The sequence below is a fragment of the Cydia pomonella genome, chromosome 28 (assembly GCF_033807575.1).
Source record: "Cydia pomonella isolate Wapato2018A chromosome 28, ilCydPomo1, whole genome shotgun sequence".
Taxonomy (NCBI): domain Eukaryota; kingdom Metazoa; phylum Arthropoda; class Insecta; order Lepidoptera; family Tortricidae; genus Cydia; species Cydia pomonella.
In genome coordinates this window covers 7,857,848-7,876,893 of record NC_084730.1, presented here as the reverse complement: position 1 = coordinate 7,876,893, position 19,046 = coordinate 7,857,848, and the positions used below count along the sequence as shown (strand labels likewise).

The following is a 19,046-nucleotide window of genomic DNA, read 5'->3' as shown; positions in this document are numbered from 1 at the left end:
ATACCTATAGCTAAATTGGAAAAATACCTAGTAAAATGCATGCGAGGAACGCGGTGTTCTATGCAGATTGTTTGTCTTAAATATTTACTAGTCTTTGGTGATAACGATTCGACATCAGACGAAGTCAGAGATTAAGTATTTTAAGAAGAGATCACAAAGTGAAATAAGGTTAAAATAATAAAAAAGATAAGCTACCTAGTTCACCTACTGGATTTTTGACGTGAAACGAGAAGAGAACGTCTTTAAAAACAAGTAGAGGGGGTCGGTCATGGGTGCTTTCTATGTTTATATATTATATACACCGTGTTTTTTTATTTCCGTTAATTTCAACGGTGCATCTGGAGAGCTCACTCCATACAACGATTTTGTTACCAAAAATACTATTATTTTCGTAGTCTACATCTAGCATCAAGTAGCGAAACTCTCAGTACTGCTACTCGACAATAGATATCGCGGCAAACAAAAGTCTAATGCTCAACTATTTTCAGCTAATATTATAACATGGTATGGGCATTGTGAATTTCATCTCGCTCTGTGTGGTAGGGCACACACAGCACAGCGGCTGTCATTCCAGATCTAGAGCAGAGCCCAACTGGGGAAGTACCTCCACCTTACAGAAAATCGCAGCCAAATAACACTAGACCCTACTCATAGTGTTGTGTTCCTGCCGGTGAGAAAGGTTGCCAGAGCTCAACGAGGGTGGGAGGGGGTTAGGGTCGGCAACGCGCATGTAACTCCTCTGGAGTTGCAGGCGTACATAGGCTACGGATACTGCTTACCATCAGGCAGGCCGTATGCTTGTTTGCCGCCGACGTAGTATAAAAAAAAAAAAAAATAACCAGAGTAAGCGTAGCAGTTGAATATAGAGTTCCAGTTACTCTGGTTACTCTACTTAACGCTAGATGTAGACTACGAAAATAATAGTATTTTTGGTAACAAAACCGTTGTATGGAGTGAGCTCTCTTGGTCTTCTTAATGCTCTTTGACTCTGGTTTATAATATTAGCGGAAAATCGGTGAGCATTAGCCTTTTTGTTTGCCGCGATATCTATTTTCGAGTAGCAGTACTGAGAGTTCCGCTACTTGACGCTAGATGTAGACTATGGGCTGTTTAGAAAGCGGGTTGGTTAGGTGTACCTTCTTTGAAAATAAATAAACCATTTTAACAAAACATACTTTAATAAAATACTTTAAATATTATTTTATAACCTTATAATATAACAATACTCGACTTATACCTTTTTAAGTTTAATTATATTAATGAAATAGTCAAAATAATCGTTATCCTACTTAGTATAATTATGGATCTTAAAAATTTAATAAGTAATGTAAACAAAAAAATACGTTACTCAGTCATTCCTCCAATGTCTTTATTCCATACAATTTTTTTTTGCAAACATTTATTTTTTGGTACAAGCTTTTATCGCTGACTGTACTTTTCTTTCCACAGGCAATTAAGACTCATCGAGACAATTCTAAAAACCCCAAACACAATTAGGTTGCGTAGTTTTATCACAGAATTCCTATGGCCACCTCCTGTCTCCATCATCAGATCAGCTCGATGGTACTATAATATTACATTGTACCCGACTTACATATGTATGCAAACTTTCAGCTACATTGAAAGTCGGGAAATGGGTCAAATTTAACTACAAGATTTGGCCTACCTACTAAAATCAAAGAGAATTTGAAATAGAGGTGTATTGTCAAAGAAAACTTTGTAGCGACGTAAATTTACTGCCATCATTCGATACATAATTAAAACTTTTAGAACGCCATTTGACTTTGATCCTTATTATTTCACTGATATGTGTTCAATTTGTTAAATATCAAAAATTGGCGCCATCTAATAGATCAAAGACCAAAGGTAACGACCTATAGCAGCATCGTTTCGAGCAATGGCGCCATAACCTTTAGGTAGTGCCCGGTAAGATGGCACCACTTTTTCATATTCTACAAATTGAACACGTATCAGTGAAAGAATAAGGATCAAAGTCAAATGGCGTTCTAAAATTTTAATTATGTGTCGAAAGATGGCAGTAAATTTACGTCGCTACATAGTTTTCTTTTACAATACACCTCTATTTCAAATTCTCTTCTAAAATATACCTACCTCATTAGCTGAATGACAGTGTTACGTGGATTTATTGTCTAAATTCTTTTAAGACAATGTGGAATTAAATCATGGTTTATATATAGTTGTCATCGGCCGGGGCGCGCTTGTAGAAGGCCCTGGACACGTCCACGGGCCCCCGGAACCCGAGCCAGCCGAAGTAGCCTCGTCTCCAGAGCAGCATCAGGGACAGCATGATGGGAACTGCCAGTAGAACACCTAAAACAATGTAAAACGTTTTAGACTGCTATTTCTCGTGTACCGCGATGTCTTTCTACCCTCCTTTTACTCCATTTCCTGAGTGCCCTGAACCCTGACTCTTATTTTCTCTTGTCTCTTTCTAGTATCAGTCTATTAAGACTTACCAATTAGTGTGCCAAGGAGTATAGCTCCGTCCCTCTCCGGCCTATTGCCGTATTTGTCTACACATCTCATGTGACTCTTCTTATCGTGCAGCTGCTTCATTGTGAGACCACGCATTTCGATCGGCTCCTGGCAACTGAAAAAAGATTATTGTCAAAATTTTCATTTTTGATAAAACATCTCTTACTGTAATTTTCTTCCAACAGGCAACTAATACTTATTGGGGTCCCAGCGCGCACAAGTTTTTTGCAGAAACCGCGAAGCGTCTGGTTGACGTAACTGGTGATCGAAGAGCTGGCGGATTCTTCGCACAACGTATCTGCGATACAACGAGGAAATGCCGCCAGCATCCTTGGTTCAATGCCTCAAGGCAACGTATACTGTTAAATAAAATATGTTATACTCATTACATCAATTCTACCCGAGTGTTTACTCGCGGATGAGTGATGTCCCAGATAAATTTTAAAACAGAGATTTGTGTAACTATCCGACTAAAAATCTACAAAAATGTTTGCGGTAACCATCTATCACATAGCCACAAGTTGCCGGAGATGTCTAGTCTTCATATTAACTTAAACTAGTTTCTCAGACGCGTTGGCTGCCATAAGCTCGACGTAGGTAACCAGGTCTCAGCCACCCATTGCGTAGAGCAGTCACATAACCACGGGTCGTCAGAAATGTCTAATTTATATATAAACTTACATTAGTTTCTCTGACTCGTTGGTTGCCCGACGCTCGACGTAGGTAACCAGGTCGTCAACCATCCATTGTGTGGAACAGTCGCATAGCCAGGGGTTATCAGAAACGTCTAGTTTCTCAACCAGCTCCCAGCGGGAGAGGAGACGGCGATCGACTTCTGTGAGGTTGTTGGATTGGAGGTATAGCTGGAAGAATAGGTAGGTTTTGAGGTTTTTGAAACGCATGCTTAATTTAGTATAGATCTCGGCAGCGGAACGTAAAATCAGACAGATCATGAAATTCCTACCCATATCATGAATCGTGAAAATCGTTATCCCGTTCCCTGAGTCGATGGAGCCCCGCCGCTTAGGAATCTATACTAACCCCCTTATTCATAAAACGTAGTTGAATTTTGTCTCTTTCTAACAAACAGAAATATTAAAATGACGTACAAACGATTAGAGTCTGTGCGGAAAGAGAAGAGTCGTGGAATGTATGGGACCCAATACATTCCACGAATCGTCTCTTTCAGAACAGACTCTAACAGCTGTTTGTTGGATTTGACACACGTTTATGAATATCGCCATAAATTATGACCGCTTCTTTACACCGTGGGCTGCTAAAACCCTACAGATTTTAACCAGGCATTCCTGAGGTCATAATGAGCAAGAAATGTAGTAGTATTAAACAAGTACAGAGCAAAATAGCGAATACAATAAATCTGTACAAAGGCGAACTTATCGCTTTAAATATTTATTGAGTTTCGGTCAAATTTGGCAAAAAACTAATAAGTTAAGTTTTTATTTTATTTTCAGTTAAAAATTGAGTTTCCTTTAAAACTTTAATGTCTGTCAGTAGGTATGTCTAAACCAACTCACATAGTGGCAACGTCGCAGCCAAGAAGATGTTTTTCACTAAGTTATTACAGAAACAATTTTTCACAAGATTTGTCATTATCTCTAAAACACGACCTAATCCAGCAGTGGCAGCATGGTTCCAATTTTATAGCTTGTCACTATGCCCGTCACGTTCGCACTTACATAGTTGTTAAAACGTGACAGGCATGGTGACAAATGATAAAGAGCCAACCATCTTAGCCCTACAGAAAACGTTGTATGATATTTTAGTCTCTAAATGCGGTATACACCTTTAAAATCTATAGTATTTTACCAGCCGAGCAGTCTATAGCATAAAAATGTTATGCAGAGGCATCTGGATCGGGATCTATACCAAGCATAGTGCCCCGAATCTATACTAGATCCGCTTTTATTCAACATTATACAGTCTTAATAAGACTATCTAGCTATTCAAGTGGTATGTGGTACGTATTTATTCCAAGTGGAGTGCCCCAAGTGTCCATGGTCCGCTGTTATTCAACATTATAAATGACTTATTAAGTATAGCATAGCATAGTTTCCTACCTCCTTGACCAGCGGCCAAACGTAGTTCTCTCCCCGATCATCAGGCCTCGCCAGCGCTTTGGGTGCGATCTCCGCCAGCTTGGGGTTGAAGCTGATATGCAGCTTGGACAGCGTGGTCAGTCCAGCGAGAGCTCCAGTGCCGATGCGACGGAGTTCTGGCATGTTGCACATGTGTAGCTCTTGCAGTTTGCGTAGCATTGGGAAACCGCTGAAACAGGGGAAAGAACTTGGTCAATACCTGTGGCTCCCATTTGACAATCATTCTATCTGCTTTTAACATTTTCAATATTAAATTTAAAAATTACTTCGAACGTACGACTGAAGTAGCCAAGAATCCAGAGGAATAACATATGATTTAAAGTTTGGTTTTCATCTCCTGTTCCTGCAGTTGTATTTCTTGGTTATCCATTCGCAATAGAGACCTTCTGAAGACCAACATCTACTTACCTAGTCAAAAACCGACCAGTTAGACTAGGTAATATATATTTAAGTAACCGTAACACTCACAGAGCATCCTCTTTGTCCATATCCAGTTCCACAATGGGGTTTTGATTAAGGTTAAGATACACCAAATTCTTGGTCTCCTCTAACTCCTGGGGCACCATGGTGAGCTTGTTGTCGCTGAGGTCCAGGTACTCGAGGTAGCGGGGGGTGTGGAGGAACTTGTCTGGGATCTCGGTCAGCTGGCAGGAACGGAGGCGGAGGTCCTGGGGAGGAAATGTAGTGTTAGTGCCGATTTTTAGTGTTAAGTGTCGACGAGCAGATTATACGTACCTTCAACATAGGCAAGCTGGAGATAGCAATAAGAGTGACATGGTCGATGGTAGTCAGTGGATTTCCAGTAAGATCCAGAGACGTCAGCTCAGGGAGATGCTCAAAAAGGTCCTGATGGAGGGAGTGGAACTGGTTGTAGGCTAAGTTCAGGGTGCGCATGGAGGAGAGTGGCTCGTATTCTTCAGCGGAGAATTTACCCTGGAACAGTAAAAAAAGAATGAACAACGGATTTTTTAAGCTGTTTTTCGTAAAATATTTGGAAAGGCCCTAAACAAGATGGACCGATAAAACGGCCGTAATCGACCATAGGAGGAATGGTGGGCAGAAAATTCGTTGAGGACCTTGATGGAGGCCTTTGTCCACATTGATTTAAAATACCGTTTTTAAGTATTATATTTTAATTGGTATTTTAAATCGATGCTTGTCCAGCACATAAGCTCTTTTAAATTTTAATATTTTACCAAAGAAAATGAAACTGTTTTAATTTTCATGCAAGTGCTGCGAAGCCGAGTTTTAACACACTAAAATTGTTAAACCAGGCCATGGAACTTAATGACATCACATTCAGCTTTCTATTATTTTCGGAGCATTTTAAGACGTTCGTAGGGCTCTGATGGAATCATCCTTATATGACTGATTAAGGATGAATTACGATAGAACGGCTCGGGTCCGGGTCGAGGCAACCGGCACGTCGTTTGAGGTGGTCGGCGTACACGTAATGCTATTTTTTGAAAAAATGAAGTCTCGAATCGGACGCCTCAGAGCGGTCTGGATCGTTCTAGCGTGAGTCATCCTTTACTGTATTAACGTTAAAGTATATACTTAATTAAGGAAGCAAGTTTAAAGCAATAAATGTTACCTCAAAAGCGTGCGGACTGAGCTTAGATGTCAGCCTATTATAGCTCAAATCCAGAACCCTCATCTCCTGCAGATCTCTAAAGCTGGCGTTTTCGATGTTTTCTATCTTGTTATTTGAGAGATTCAGCTCTTCAATGGGGAGGTCCGCCATTGTTGTGATGTTTGTTATGACATTGTCACTCAGGTCAACAATTGTGGGTTTGATGTCGGTTAGTTCTGTAATATTGAAAGTAGATATATTATAAACTCGAAGGTAGATTACTTGCGAAACCACACAACGGAACCTAATTATAGCTTCTAGTTGTGTAATAATAGAGCCTAATCCCAAGAAGATATTGATATGGGTGCTTAGCCAACGTGCAAATCGTTAACGCTCCGTAGCGTAGCGTAGTCATCTCTCTCAATCACTCTTCCATATTAGTGTGACTGTGACAGTTGCGTTTCGTTCGCTACGGAGCGTTAACGATAGGCACGTTGCCTATGCACTCAGGTACCGTATAATGGGGTGAGTAGGGACAAAACATACATTCAAACTTTAATAAAAAAAATATTTTTACTTGTGGCACGTTAATTTTTATATATCAAAAATAGTCCGGCCGTGTGAATTTAAGTTTTTTAATGATTATCTATCGTTTAATTTAGTAATTTTGACTATAACCACAAAGTAGTGCGAAATTCGAAATGCATAATGGGGTGAGTTGGGAAAATATATGGGGTAAAACTTTCAATTGTGAATTTCGAATTGGCTTGCCTTGATCCGCTGTCCGTAAACTCTCCGTCAGGGCTAGGAACCGGTTTTTTAAAGCTCCGGTACAGCCCAATATTTTTTTTTTATTATAGTATGCTCCATACGTAGGACTGAATCTTGTATTTAAGTAAACACTTCGTTTTATTATTAGATTGTCTCATTAAAAATGAAATAATAAACCAAAGAACGAAAAAGAACGACATAATACCGGTTTTTTTGTATGAAGAAAAAACCGGTTCCTAGCTTTGCTCTCCGCTCATCCTTATCACTCCTCTTCTCCGTCCCCGCCAACTGGTTCCGCTCCCGGCACCATATCTTACACCTTTCACTTCTAAAGATTCCAGTTTTTTCAACATTATAATTTGGCTACTCAGTGACGCCACAAGAAAAAAAAATTATCTATAGTTAGACCAATATTACTCTGCAACGGTTTTGACAGCACAGACTGTGCAAGTGTTATTTATACGTCATGATTTCATGCAAGTTAGACGTTTGAAATAACACTTGCACAGTCTCTCTCTCTTCCTAGCGTTTGTTCCGGCTTATTGCCACGGCTAATGGGAGCCTGGGGTCTGCTTGGCAATTAGTCCCGAGAATCGGCGTAGGCACTATTTTTTTACGAAAGCGACTGCCATCTCACCTTTCAACCCAGATTGAAAATTAAGCCTTATTAGGAAAACGTCGTAAGGACACCATACGACGTTTTCCTTCACCGAAAAGCTACTGGTAAATATCAAATAATATATCATACATAAGCCCCGAAGACTCATTGGTACGAGCCGGGGTTTGAAAGTCGCACGCCCTTACTGCTAGACTACCATGCATTTTTTCCCTTCTCACCCCATTTTACGGTATAGAACCTATTTAAGAATATGCCATTTATACTCCCAAAACAGAAAGGAAATAAGTATATTTAGAATATTTTCGTTCACCAAATTGGTAAATATCAATAGATATTGTTAGATACGTAAACATGGACACAAATGAAACAACTGGTAAGTAGCACTGGTTTATGACGTATTGGTATCGTAGTAGGCGCAGCCGCGCACATATGCAAGCATACCCTAAATAGTAGGTATATATAACATTCCTCCACCTATTAAAATATTAATACTTTAATTTGATTTCATTTTAGACACTAGTGAAATTGCTTAAAATCTATTTTGGGTTGGGACTCATCCCTCCTCGTGTTTCGCCTGGAGGCGGCCTATAAGGTTGCGGGAGTGGCGGCGGTGGCAGCAGTGGCGGCGGTGGCGGCAGTGGCGGCGGTAGCGGCGGTGGCGGCGGTAGCGGCGGTGGCGGCATTGGCGGCTCTCGCCTGGAGGTGATGTTTTATAGTGGCGGGAGTGGCGGCGGTGGCAGCAGTGGCGGCGGTGGCGGCAGTGGCGGCGGTAGCAGCGGTGGCGGCGGTAGCAGCGGTGGCGGCATAGGCAGCTCTCGCCTGGAGGTGACGTATTATAATGGCGGGAGTGGCGGCGGTGGCAGCAGTGGCAGCGGTGGCAGCGGTGGCGGCGGTTGCCGCGGTGGCGGCAGTAACAGCAGTGGCGGATCTTGCCTGGCGGCGACGTATTATAGTGGCCGGAGTGACTGCGGTGGCAGCAGTGGCGGCGGTGGCGGCAGTGGCGGCGGTAGCGGCGGTGGCGGCCGTAGCGGCGGTAGCGGCATTGGCGGCTCTCGCCTGGAGGTGATGTATTACAGTGGCGGGAGTGGCGGCGGTGGCAGCAGTGGCAGCGGTGGCGGTGGTTGCTGCGGTGGCTGCAGTGGCAGCAGTGGCGGATCTCGCCTGGAGGCGATGTATTATGATGGCGGGAGAGCCGGCGCTGACGGCGGTGGCGGCGGTAGTGGCATTGGCGGCTCTCGCCTGGAGGTGACGTATTATAGTGGCGGGAGTGGCGGCGGTGGCAGCAGTGGCAGCGGTGGCAGCGGTGGCAGCGGTGGCAGCGGTTACCGCGGTGGCGGCAGTGGCAGCAGTGGCGGATCTTGCCTGGAGGCGACGTATTATAGTGGCCGGAGTGGCGGCGGTGGCAGCAGTGGCGGCAGTGGCGGCAGTGGCGGTGGTGGCGGCGGTGGCGGCGGTGGCAGCAGTGGCGGCGGTAGCAGCAGTGGCGGAGGTTGCTGCGGTGGCGGCGACTAATTACGCGGGACACAACTCAGTGGTAGTACTAGTTACTAGTATGTTTCGAATTACGGTAATCAAACAAATATTAAAGAAAGAAAACAATTTTCGCTTTACCCCCTTATTTTAACTTTATACCCTTTTAACTACCTTTGCATTCTCAACCTGACTGTTGCTTGCGGGATGGTACGGCGGTAACGTAACATGTGTTACTCCATCCAGATTACAAAAATATTGAAATTCTTGGGACAAAAAGCTGTGCCATTGTCCGTTCCCAAAGTTAGCGGTATACCGAATCTGGACATAAATTCATAATTTTTTTCGATAGTGGCAGTGGATGTAGTTGTGTTGGTCAAGTCGTACATTTCTCGCCACTTAGATTATGCCTACCTACTGCTTGATTTCTGTTTGGCCCTAGGGTTAACTAACTGTTAGAGAATCTGGCATTACGTTCGCCTTTTGTACAATTTTAACTGTGCAATAAGTTTTAAATAAATAAATATGCATCCAATAGCACTAGGTACAGTCACGTCTGAAAACATCGACACGATCGAAGTGCCAAAAATATGTATACACGACTTCCCATATATTATGGGTAGTCTATACATATTTTTGGCACTTTGTATCGATATTTTCAGACGTGGCCGTACATTCGACCATTTATTGGGCCGATGATGTCGGCATAGACACGACTACAAGCTTCTTTCGGTGTCCACGGGCTTGACTCGACACAATCAATTGTACCTCGGATGCCTCGAGTTATATAAGTTATATTAACTTTGCCTCGAGCGAGACACATCTTCACAGATCGCTTGCTTGTGAAGATACTCATTCTGTGTGGACATAGAGAAATAAGTATAGAGTGCTCTCCATGTATCAGCTTTCTTACCATAACGGTTATTATTTTCGTAGTCGACATCTAGCGTCAAATAGTGGATTTATCAGTACCGCTACGTATTGTTCAACAGTTTACAACTTATATTAAAACCAGAAGGAGTTGAAAATAGAGTTCCGGTTAATCCGGTTATAATATTAGCTGAAATCGTTGAGCATTTGAATCTTCGTTCGACGCGACATCTATTGTCAAGTAGTAGTACTGATAAATCCGTTACTTGACGCTAGATGTCGCTTTCGAAATAATTCTCATTCTGGTACGAAAACTGATGTATGGAGTTACCACTCTTCGTTTACTTATATTTCTCTATGGTTTTGCTTAGTTTAGGGCTAGGACGATTTGTATAAGATTGTCCACAAATATTTATTTACCTGCCCATTGTTCTAATTTGAAGAAAGTGCCTAGCTTCTGATCCTTGCAGTTCACCTTGCCGTCCTTACACACACAAACGCGGCAGATACCGGTTTCTTTCGACACTGCATTTTCTATAGCACTGCTATCTTCTGGTGCACTGGTAGATTCATCTAAAAGAAAAGCACAATATTTTAAACATTGACATTTAATACCCCGTTTCTCGGCGAGATTTTTATAGCGCTTTCCTCAAATTTACGAAAAAAATAGTCAATTTGTTCATTCGTAGGTTTAGACAACTACAGAGCGTACTCGTAACTACTCGTAACGAAGCTTGCTGTGGACCCTTATTAAGTATATTGTGTTAGTGTTCGAAACCGGATTATTTGCCAAAACCGAAACCAAAAACTAAATCAAATTATTGAATAAAAAATATTTTAAATAATTAATAAAAAAAAATTACTATTTTGGTACGTTCTAACGTGTTATTTTAAACGTCAAATTTCTATGAAGATATGACGTTTAAATAATACTTGCACGTATGTGCTAAAAGAAAAATCCAATAGAAAAAACAAATAATGTAAACAAATAAGACAGCTTTTGTTGGCATTTGACATTTAACAAAAAAAATTATAGAGGTTGATTTCACTGAAATATTATTAACTAACATTCATTTCAAACAATGATACAAATAAAATATAAGCATATAAATATTTGATAAGATCTTGATTGTCATCAAACAGTGCGTAATTTAGAAGTATTGAAGGTAAATTGGTTTGTTTACATTATTTGCAATTTCTATTGGACGCCATTTTATCCGTAGGTAGACAACTAGAAATGTATTAGTTTTGCTACTCAACCATAGATGGCGGCGATGTCTGTTAAAGTTGTAATAATGAAAGTTCTTCTTAGATTAGGACAGTAGTACCGCTACTCGGCAAGAGATGGCGTTATACTACACAATTTAAACTAGTGGTTCTGTGAGCTGTGTAACTTGCCGCTAGCTTAGAGGTTAAAAAATGTAAAAATAAAAAAATATATACATTGACTCATTATCAAAGCGAACTCACAATGGACTTAAGTGCCATAGATCCTAATGGCACATAAGTCCTTTATGCTTATATCCGCCATTTTCAACATTTTCCAAAAAAATTCTATCTAACCTGTCCACAAAATTTCACGAGACGCTCGGTCAATTACACTAGGTAATTTAACAAAGCGTTATAATCCCCTAACACATTAACACAGTAAATTATTGACTGAAGCGTTTGCGAAGGTCTGCCTTTTGACTCTGGCAAACTACTTTCGTGTGTCCGGATGTTCTCCACTACAGTACCCCTAGTGTAAATTTATTCGACAGCGAAACGTGACGTACGCGTTTGCGTTAACTCTCATTTTGTATGGGATTTTGAGTTTCCAAAACGTCCCGCTTGGCGCGCTGTGTCTAAATCTCATACAAAATGAGACTTTACGTTTCGTTTCGCCGTTTCGCTGGCGAATAAATTTACACTTACTAGGGGTACAGGTCGCAATGACTTACATTGAATTATTCTGTCGTTTAATTTTTTGGAAAATGTTCAATATGGTGGAAAAAATAAAGAACTTAAGTGCCATTGTGTCTATGGCATTGTGAGTACTCTGTGATAATGGCACAACGAAGTATTTTGACTTTTTTTTTTAAGCTTATGAATCTTAATGCGAGATCTACAGCTCACACAGCCACATAAAGATACATATGTCTGTCCTTAGCTGTCTTTTAGAATCTGGGATATAGAATAGAAATTTATTATTAAACATCAACACAAAAAACCGGCCAAGTGCGAGTCGGACTCGCGCACAAAGGGTTCCGTACCATTATCTATAAAAACGGCAAATAAAATACGTTTGTTGTATGGGAGGCCCCTTAAATATTTATTTTATTCTGTTTTTTAGCATTTCTTGTCATAGCGGCAACAGAAATACATCACATCTGAGAATTTCAAGTGTCTAACTATCACGGTTCATGAGATACAGTCTGGTGACAGACGGACGGACCGACAGCGGAGTCTTAGTAATAAGGTCCCGTTTTACCCTTTGGGTACGGAACCCTAAAAAGACAAATATCTTTTATTTCTTTTTTTTTCTCGCCCTCTTTCATAATTTTATTGATTTTCCTCTAGTCGTCTATTGTACTCGGTGCTATATTTTTCTACCATTCTTCATCAATTCTCATCTACTTAAAGGTTAACTGGAAGAAATCCCTTAAAGGGATAAGTTCGCCTTTGTACTGCTTATCCTGTGCCATATTTATAGATTTTTTTTACACTACGTCGGTGGCAAACAAGCATACGGCCTGCCTGATGGTAAGCAGTATCCGTAGCCTATGTACGCCTGCAACTCCAGAGGAGTTACATGCGCGTTGCCGACCCTAACCCCCTCATCTTCTCTCAATCAATCTTTTGTCTTTTGTACAATAAAGAGTTTATATATATATAATATATACAGGATGATTCAGGAGACGTGAGCGGGATCAAGCCTGCATATTCGGTATATTATTAGCAACTGTTTCGTACCAGTATTTGTGAGATTAACGTTAATTTAATTTTTACTGTTCAAAAAAAAGAGTTTTATTTTATTTACGATATTTATGGTCACCCTCTTTGTTTTATCCATAATAAGTGACAAATTGAATGTCATCGGAGTGTGGTTACTTTTATAAAATCGTATCTCACTCAAGTGTGACATTTTATTTTCTTCATAATCAAAGTGCTGTCATAACGGTTAAAGAGGTTTTATCTTTGTTAATTAATTGTTTTAGGGTGTCCATGGTTGTAGATGATCAAATTTGTCCTTAAGAAAAAGTTAAATAACAGATAAAAAGCGTGATTGTTTTACTTAAATATGATGGTCAACGATTCATTAACATTTACTGATTGTGTAGTCTTAGTCCAGCTCACGTCTCATGAATCACCCTGTATATATATATATATATATATACATACATAATATAACAAAAAGAAAGTATAAAGTGCCACGAAATGATAATCACACTCACCTTGACAATTGGCTCCAATGAGAAGCAACGCCAATACCAAGGATGTGTATCGCTCCATTTTCCCTGAAATCCACAAATATATTTGTGACGTTCCACGAACCTTATGGCGGTCGGCGCTTTCGTCCCTTCGTCGTCGTCGTTTTGCTACTAAATTACTCGCCACTAGACTAAAATACTAGCCTAGTCCGAACAAGGCTATAGTACCGCATTAGTATTTGGGGCGCCGCTAATAATGGCGTAAGGCCGGCGCCCCACTGCAGCGCACGCTATGTACACGACCCACGTTCCTATACAAAATTTCGTGGGCTTGCCCACGGTTTGTATTAAAACGTGGGCCGTGGATGTAGCGTGCGCAGCAGTGGGGCGCCGGCCTAAGCGTCAACTGCCATAAGATTTCATCGTGGAACGTCATATTTGACACTAACCTGATATAGGCTATCGCTATTGATAATATTAATCAGTTATTATCTGTACCTAGAAATACAATCACAATTACGAATACCTGTAAACCTTTTAACGTCAAGTTAGAATATTGAATATATTGTCTTAGGTTTTAGTTCCAGACCATCGTTTTATACCGTCTATACGCAATGCGATGCAATTAAAAACACGTTTTAACATTCCTAATAAAATACCTACCAAAAACAACCTAGGTACTTAATTTGGTCGGGTCACAGAATAAATAATAGTACTACCATACAGAAATGACTGGTGCTTAAAAAAAATGTTTTTCACCTCAGCAGCTCGAACAAGCCTACTTTCGTCACCCCGGGGAGTGATGAAAGTGCGACTTTCCTCACTCCAGGAAGTGAAACAAGCTTTCGTCATAATGATGATGCCGTTCATTCATGAATGTAAATAAATGTGGTTACCTTTACTTGATGTTGAATTTTTTAAACCTTTAACATGTTCTCACTGCTGAGATGAAAAGTTGTATGTGTCACACGAGAGCAAAGTTATTTTACATCTCGTCTTTTTGAGTTCCTCGCTACGCTCAAGATTCTTTCGCTTACTCAGGACTCAAATACAACACTCGCAAGAAAAACCAACTTTCCTCTCTTGTTGCACAAATAACTATTTCATCACACCAACTGGTAAAGGCCCTCTTGATTGTTCAAAAACTAATGAGAAAGTTGCATTTTATCCACATGTGGGGCAAGGTAATCACTTTAATCAGATTTTGAAAGCAAATTTTGAGTTATTTTTAAATTTAAATGACGGAAAAGCGGTGGTGGCCGAGTAGATATAACGTCCTACTATCAATCCGGGGGTCGCGGGTTCAAATGCTGGCTCGTACCAATGAGTTTTTCGGAACGAATGTGCGAAATATCATTTTATTTCATATTTACCACTAGCTTTTCGGTGAAGGAAAACATCGTAAGGAAATAAAACCAGATTGGTTTGTCTCGATACTGCATTCCGCACTTAAATAATTAAATATACAATGCAATACCTACTTAAACACATTTAATTCGTAAACAACATAATTACAAAAAAAATCACAAACCGAACGCATCCTGGGGCCTACCGCGAATTCGATTACCTTCGATTTTCGAGGTTGTAGCCCAGAGGGCCTACCGCGGACCACGTTCGACGTGTTGCCTCTCTGTCGCACTTGTAAATTCGTACAAGTCTGTAAATCGAAGTTCGTCAAGTGCGGGCATTTTTCTCTGTCACTTTAATTCTTATATATATTTAAGCTTCATATATATTTAAGTTGTTACGAGGCAAGTTGTGCAATCCTGGAGTCCTGGCAGAGGTGCGTTTGAACGTACCAGATCGGTATGTGTGGCGACGGCGGCGGCCGAGCCTGCTGGCCGAGCCGCGCGCTCGAACGCAACTCCTTCGCAAGGCCCCCTTTACGCGCGCAATTCGGACACTTAATCGAGTAGCGATCGAGTTAGATTTGTTTCTTTGTTCTTTGAGCGAATTCACAAGGGCCACGCTGTATGAATTGTGTTACTGTAGTTTGTAATACTTAATCTATTTACTGTATACCTATGTAATTATTTTATTTTGTGTGTCAAATTCCATACTGTCGAATTAGGATATCCTGTAACGATGGTTGTGTGTATGTAATTAAAAAAAAAGCAAATTACGTCTTAATGATAGTAAAAGAGAAAGATCCTCGCAATTTGCGAATTTTAGTTTTCGCGGTAGGCGAATGTTATCACACCGGCCGGACGAACAAAACAAGAACCGGTCGGCGCATATACTTAGAGGTCGCTCAAAATATAACAATTCTTCAATGTACGAAATGAATTTGACTAAAGAAAAATTCTTACTTGTAGGCGTTTGACGACCGATCTGGTCTAGTGGGTAGTGACCCTACCTATGAAGCCGATGGTCCCGGGTTCAAATCCCGGTTAGGGTTAGGACATTTATATGTGTGATGAACACAGATATTTGTTCGTCAGTTGTGGCCGTTGTGGGTGTTTTCTCGGTATTTAAGTATTTGTAATAAAAATATATACACCGTGTTTTTTTTTTATTTGCGTTAATTTCGAGAGTGCATTCCTGAGCTTAAATTAAGTAACTCTCTCAAAGACACCGATATTCTAATTAACTCCATTTCGGAGATAATCAATCATTAATTTTTATCTTATAAGGCCCTTACGAGCGTGTACACTTGCCTTAGGGCCTGTTTACTTATTGTTAGTGTTTAGTGCGAGTTCATACATTTGCTACTAAACGTAAGTACTATCTCGGACGATCGACGTTCGAAATGACATTGATATGTCACAGTTTTCAATTGTTTGGTTGAGTTAAATGTAATGCCCGTGTTACAACAACGCTATATGCAACATTTAGTTACTTTTTATAAAAATAAATATTGTAAAAAAAAAACAAAAAAAAATATTTTTTTTTTTTGAAAATTAACTATGCCATTTAGTTTTCTTAAACGTACTTACCGATACCCCGAAGTTAACGAAATTCAATAAAAACACGGTGTATATCGTTGTCTGACTACCCAACACAAGCCTTCTTGAGCTTACTGTGGGTGGGGCTTAGTCGATTTGTGTAGGAATGTCCCTATAATACTTATTTTATTTACTTAAATGGTTTTATAAATTGTTTTCATATTTCGTTACCAACAAACAAGCATACGGCCCGCCTGGTGGTAAGCAGGCTCCGTAGCCTATGTACCCCTGCAACTTACTGGAGTTACATGCGCATTGCCGACCCTAACGCTCCGCACCCTCGTTGAGCTCTGGCAACCTTACTCACCGGCAGGAACACAACACTATGAGTGGGGTCTAGTGTCTAGTTTATCAAGGAAATTGACAGATACGGCAACAAGGACGCCACAACAGTGCTGCATTACTGTTGTTTTTTTATTATACCACGACGGTGGCAAGCAAGCATACGGCCCGCCTGATGGTAAGCAGTCACCGTAGCCTATGGACTCCTGCAACTCCAGAGGTGTTACATGCGCGTTGCCGACCCTTTAAAAATCTGTTGTTGTTGTGTTGTGGCGATGTTGCCGCAATAGCGTCGCTAGCTGATGGGGGAGGGACAGTTCATATGATCGATGGCTAAGGGGAGAACATTCTCCATACAAAACGGAGAACGTTCTCGAGAACGGCATAACTATAGGGGAGGGGGTGGGGCATACATTTAGTTTGAAAGTTTATTCTCTAGAGGGGGCGGCTGCCCCCTGCGCCCCCTTGGCGACGCCCATGAATGCAGTTGACATCAGGGGGCCTACCGCGAAAACCGAAATTCGCAAATTGCGGGGATCTTTCTCTTTTACTCTTAGTAAGACGCCATTAGAGTGACAGAGAAAAATGCCCGCAATTGACGAATTTCGATTTTCCCGGTAGCCGCCCAGAGGGCCTACCGCGAACCACGTTCGACGTGTTGCCTCTCTGTCACACTTGTACATTCGTACGTAAGTGTGACAGGGAGGTAACACGTCGAACGTGGTTCGCGGTAGGCACTCAGAACTTCACCTTTGGATTGAGTAAGATAGTTATATGAGCAATAGGTATATGTAGTTTATGCTATGCAGGTATAAGTAAGTCTTTATCAGGAAACATATATATCTATAATTTCAACAATAAGGTGCATATAGCTATAGATTTATATATAGTTAACTACATCAAAACTTTTCCATTCACACGCGCCTGACAATAATATAGATCGTGTCATTCAAGATGACGCATGCCTTGATTCATATTGTCATGCCAATAAAGGTTAGATTTGAAAAATCTGTGTCATCGTGGATGATATTTGTCACGTAAGTTTATTAGAAACACGAAGGTTACCGAGTACTGATAATATTCTGATTTCACTGTATGTTAGTATCTTACAACTTACAAAACAGTCCCCCGCCACGTCTGTCTGTCTGTATGTTCGCGATATACTAAAAAAAAATGCGAGTCGGACTCACGCACGAAGGGTTCCGTACCAGTACGCAAAAAACGGCAATAATCACGTTTGTTGTCTGGGAGCCCCATTTAAATATTTATTTCAATCTGTTTTTAGTATTTGTTGTTATAGCGGGAACAGAAATACATTATCTGTGAAAATTTCAACTGCCTAGCTATCACGGTTCATGAGATACAGCCTGGTGAGACAGACACACAGAGAGTGGAGTCTTAGTAATAGGGTCGCGTTTTTACACTTTGGGTACGGAACCCTAAAAACTACCGAACGGATTTTCATACGACATTCATCTATCAATATTCTTGAGGATGGTTTAGGTGTATAACTTGTTAAGGTTTTGTGTAATCATAATCATAATCATAATCATAATCATAATCATTCTTTATTGCAACCATGGTACAGTACAATCCGTGTGAAGCCGGAGGGGTCGCTAGTTTCAGTAAGACCAGCTTAACAGGATTCTTTCTCAGGACATCTATAGCAGCTTCACAGCTAAAGTATTAACCGTAGAAGAAATATGAAAACAAGTTATCGGGATCAATGTAAAATGGCGTCTTATGCGAGAAATCTATATAAACGTTATCATATTAAGCGGGTTCTAAAACTAATCTTATTTCTCAAAAACAAACACAAATAACTCACCTTTTAAGACCGAATAATCACTAAAACACATAAAAAAATCACATAAAGTAGCAGTTTTTCATGAAAGCGTGTTATTCACACATAGACACTCGCTGCACTGACAAAATGGAGGCTATCTTATCTTTGTTATCATTGGGCGAGGCTTTATCAATGCTGACGAGAGCCCTATTCGTACTTAGAGCGTTTTCACATTGTCCTCACCAAGGCTTGGAACCGGTTTATAAAATTCCGGTAAATACCGGTTTATTTCTGTTTTCCTCCGAACTTTTATAAGAACGCGAACGTTTTAAAACTTTATTGTAACCTAAAAAAACTAGTTTATTTGACGAGCGCGCAGTCCCGAACAATATGCGCAGGATCCTGCTCCGCAGCACCACACTCACACTTCGGAGACTCCACCCAGCCGCAGTTGTGCAGGAACGCTCGTGACCGTCCACAACCGGTTCTCAGTCTGTTCAACTGACAATTCCTTTCTAGGCAGTAAAAAGCCAGGTGGTTTCACTGTAGGGATTTATAGTAGCAGCCTGTAGCTGTGGCACCATGGTAGATGAGCTGGGTCACCACGGCTTGTCTTGCCAGGGGACGCAGGCCGTATCTTCCACCACGCATCCTTGAATGATGTCACCCGTAAGGCACTTGCTTCCATCATCAGCCTACCGGCCATC

The 19,046-nt window shown here is 40.8% G+C and overlaps 1 protein-coding gene across 1 annotated transcript; it reads right to left on the bottom strand.

The window, feature by feature from the left end:
* Window positions 1-1,159: 1,159 nt before the first annotated feature.
* On the bottom strand, window positions 1,160-18,463 carry LOC133533130 (leucine-rich repeat neuronal protein 3-like). The gene is made up of 10 exons (XM_061872091.1): window positions 18,382-18,463; window positions 13,351-13,413; window positions 10,337-10,489; window positions 6,208-6,422; window positions 5,349-5,546; window positions 5,082-5,281; window positions 4,575-4,782; window positions 3,178-3,359; window positions 2,478-2,611; window positions 1,160-2,331 (listed from the first exon to the last, which is right to left on the bottom strand). The coding sequence occupies exons 1-10, from the start codon at window positions 18,410-18,412 to the stop codon at window positions 2,189-2,191; spliced, it is 1,527 nt and encodes a 508-aa protein (XP_061728075.1). The 5' UTR covers window positions 18,413-18,463; the 3' UTR covers window positions 1,160-2,188.
* Window positions 18,464-19,046: the final 583 nt, after the last annotated feature.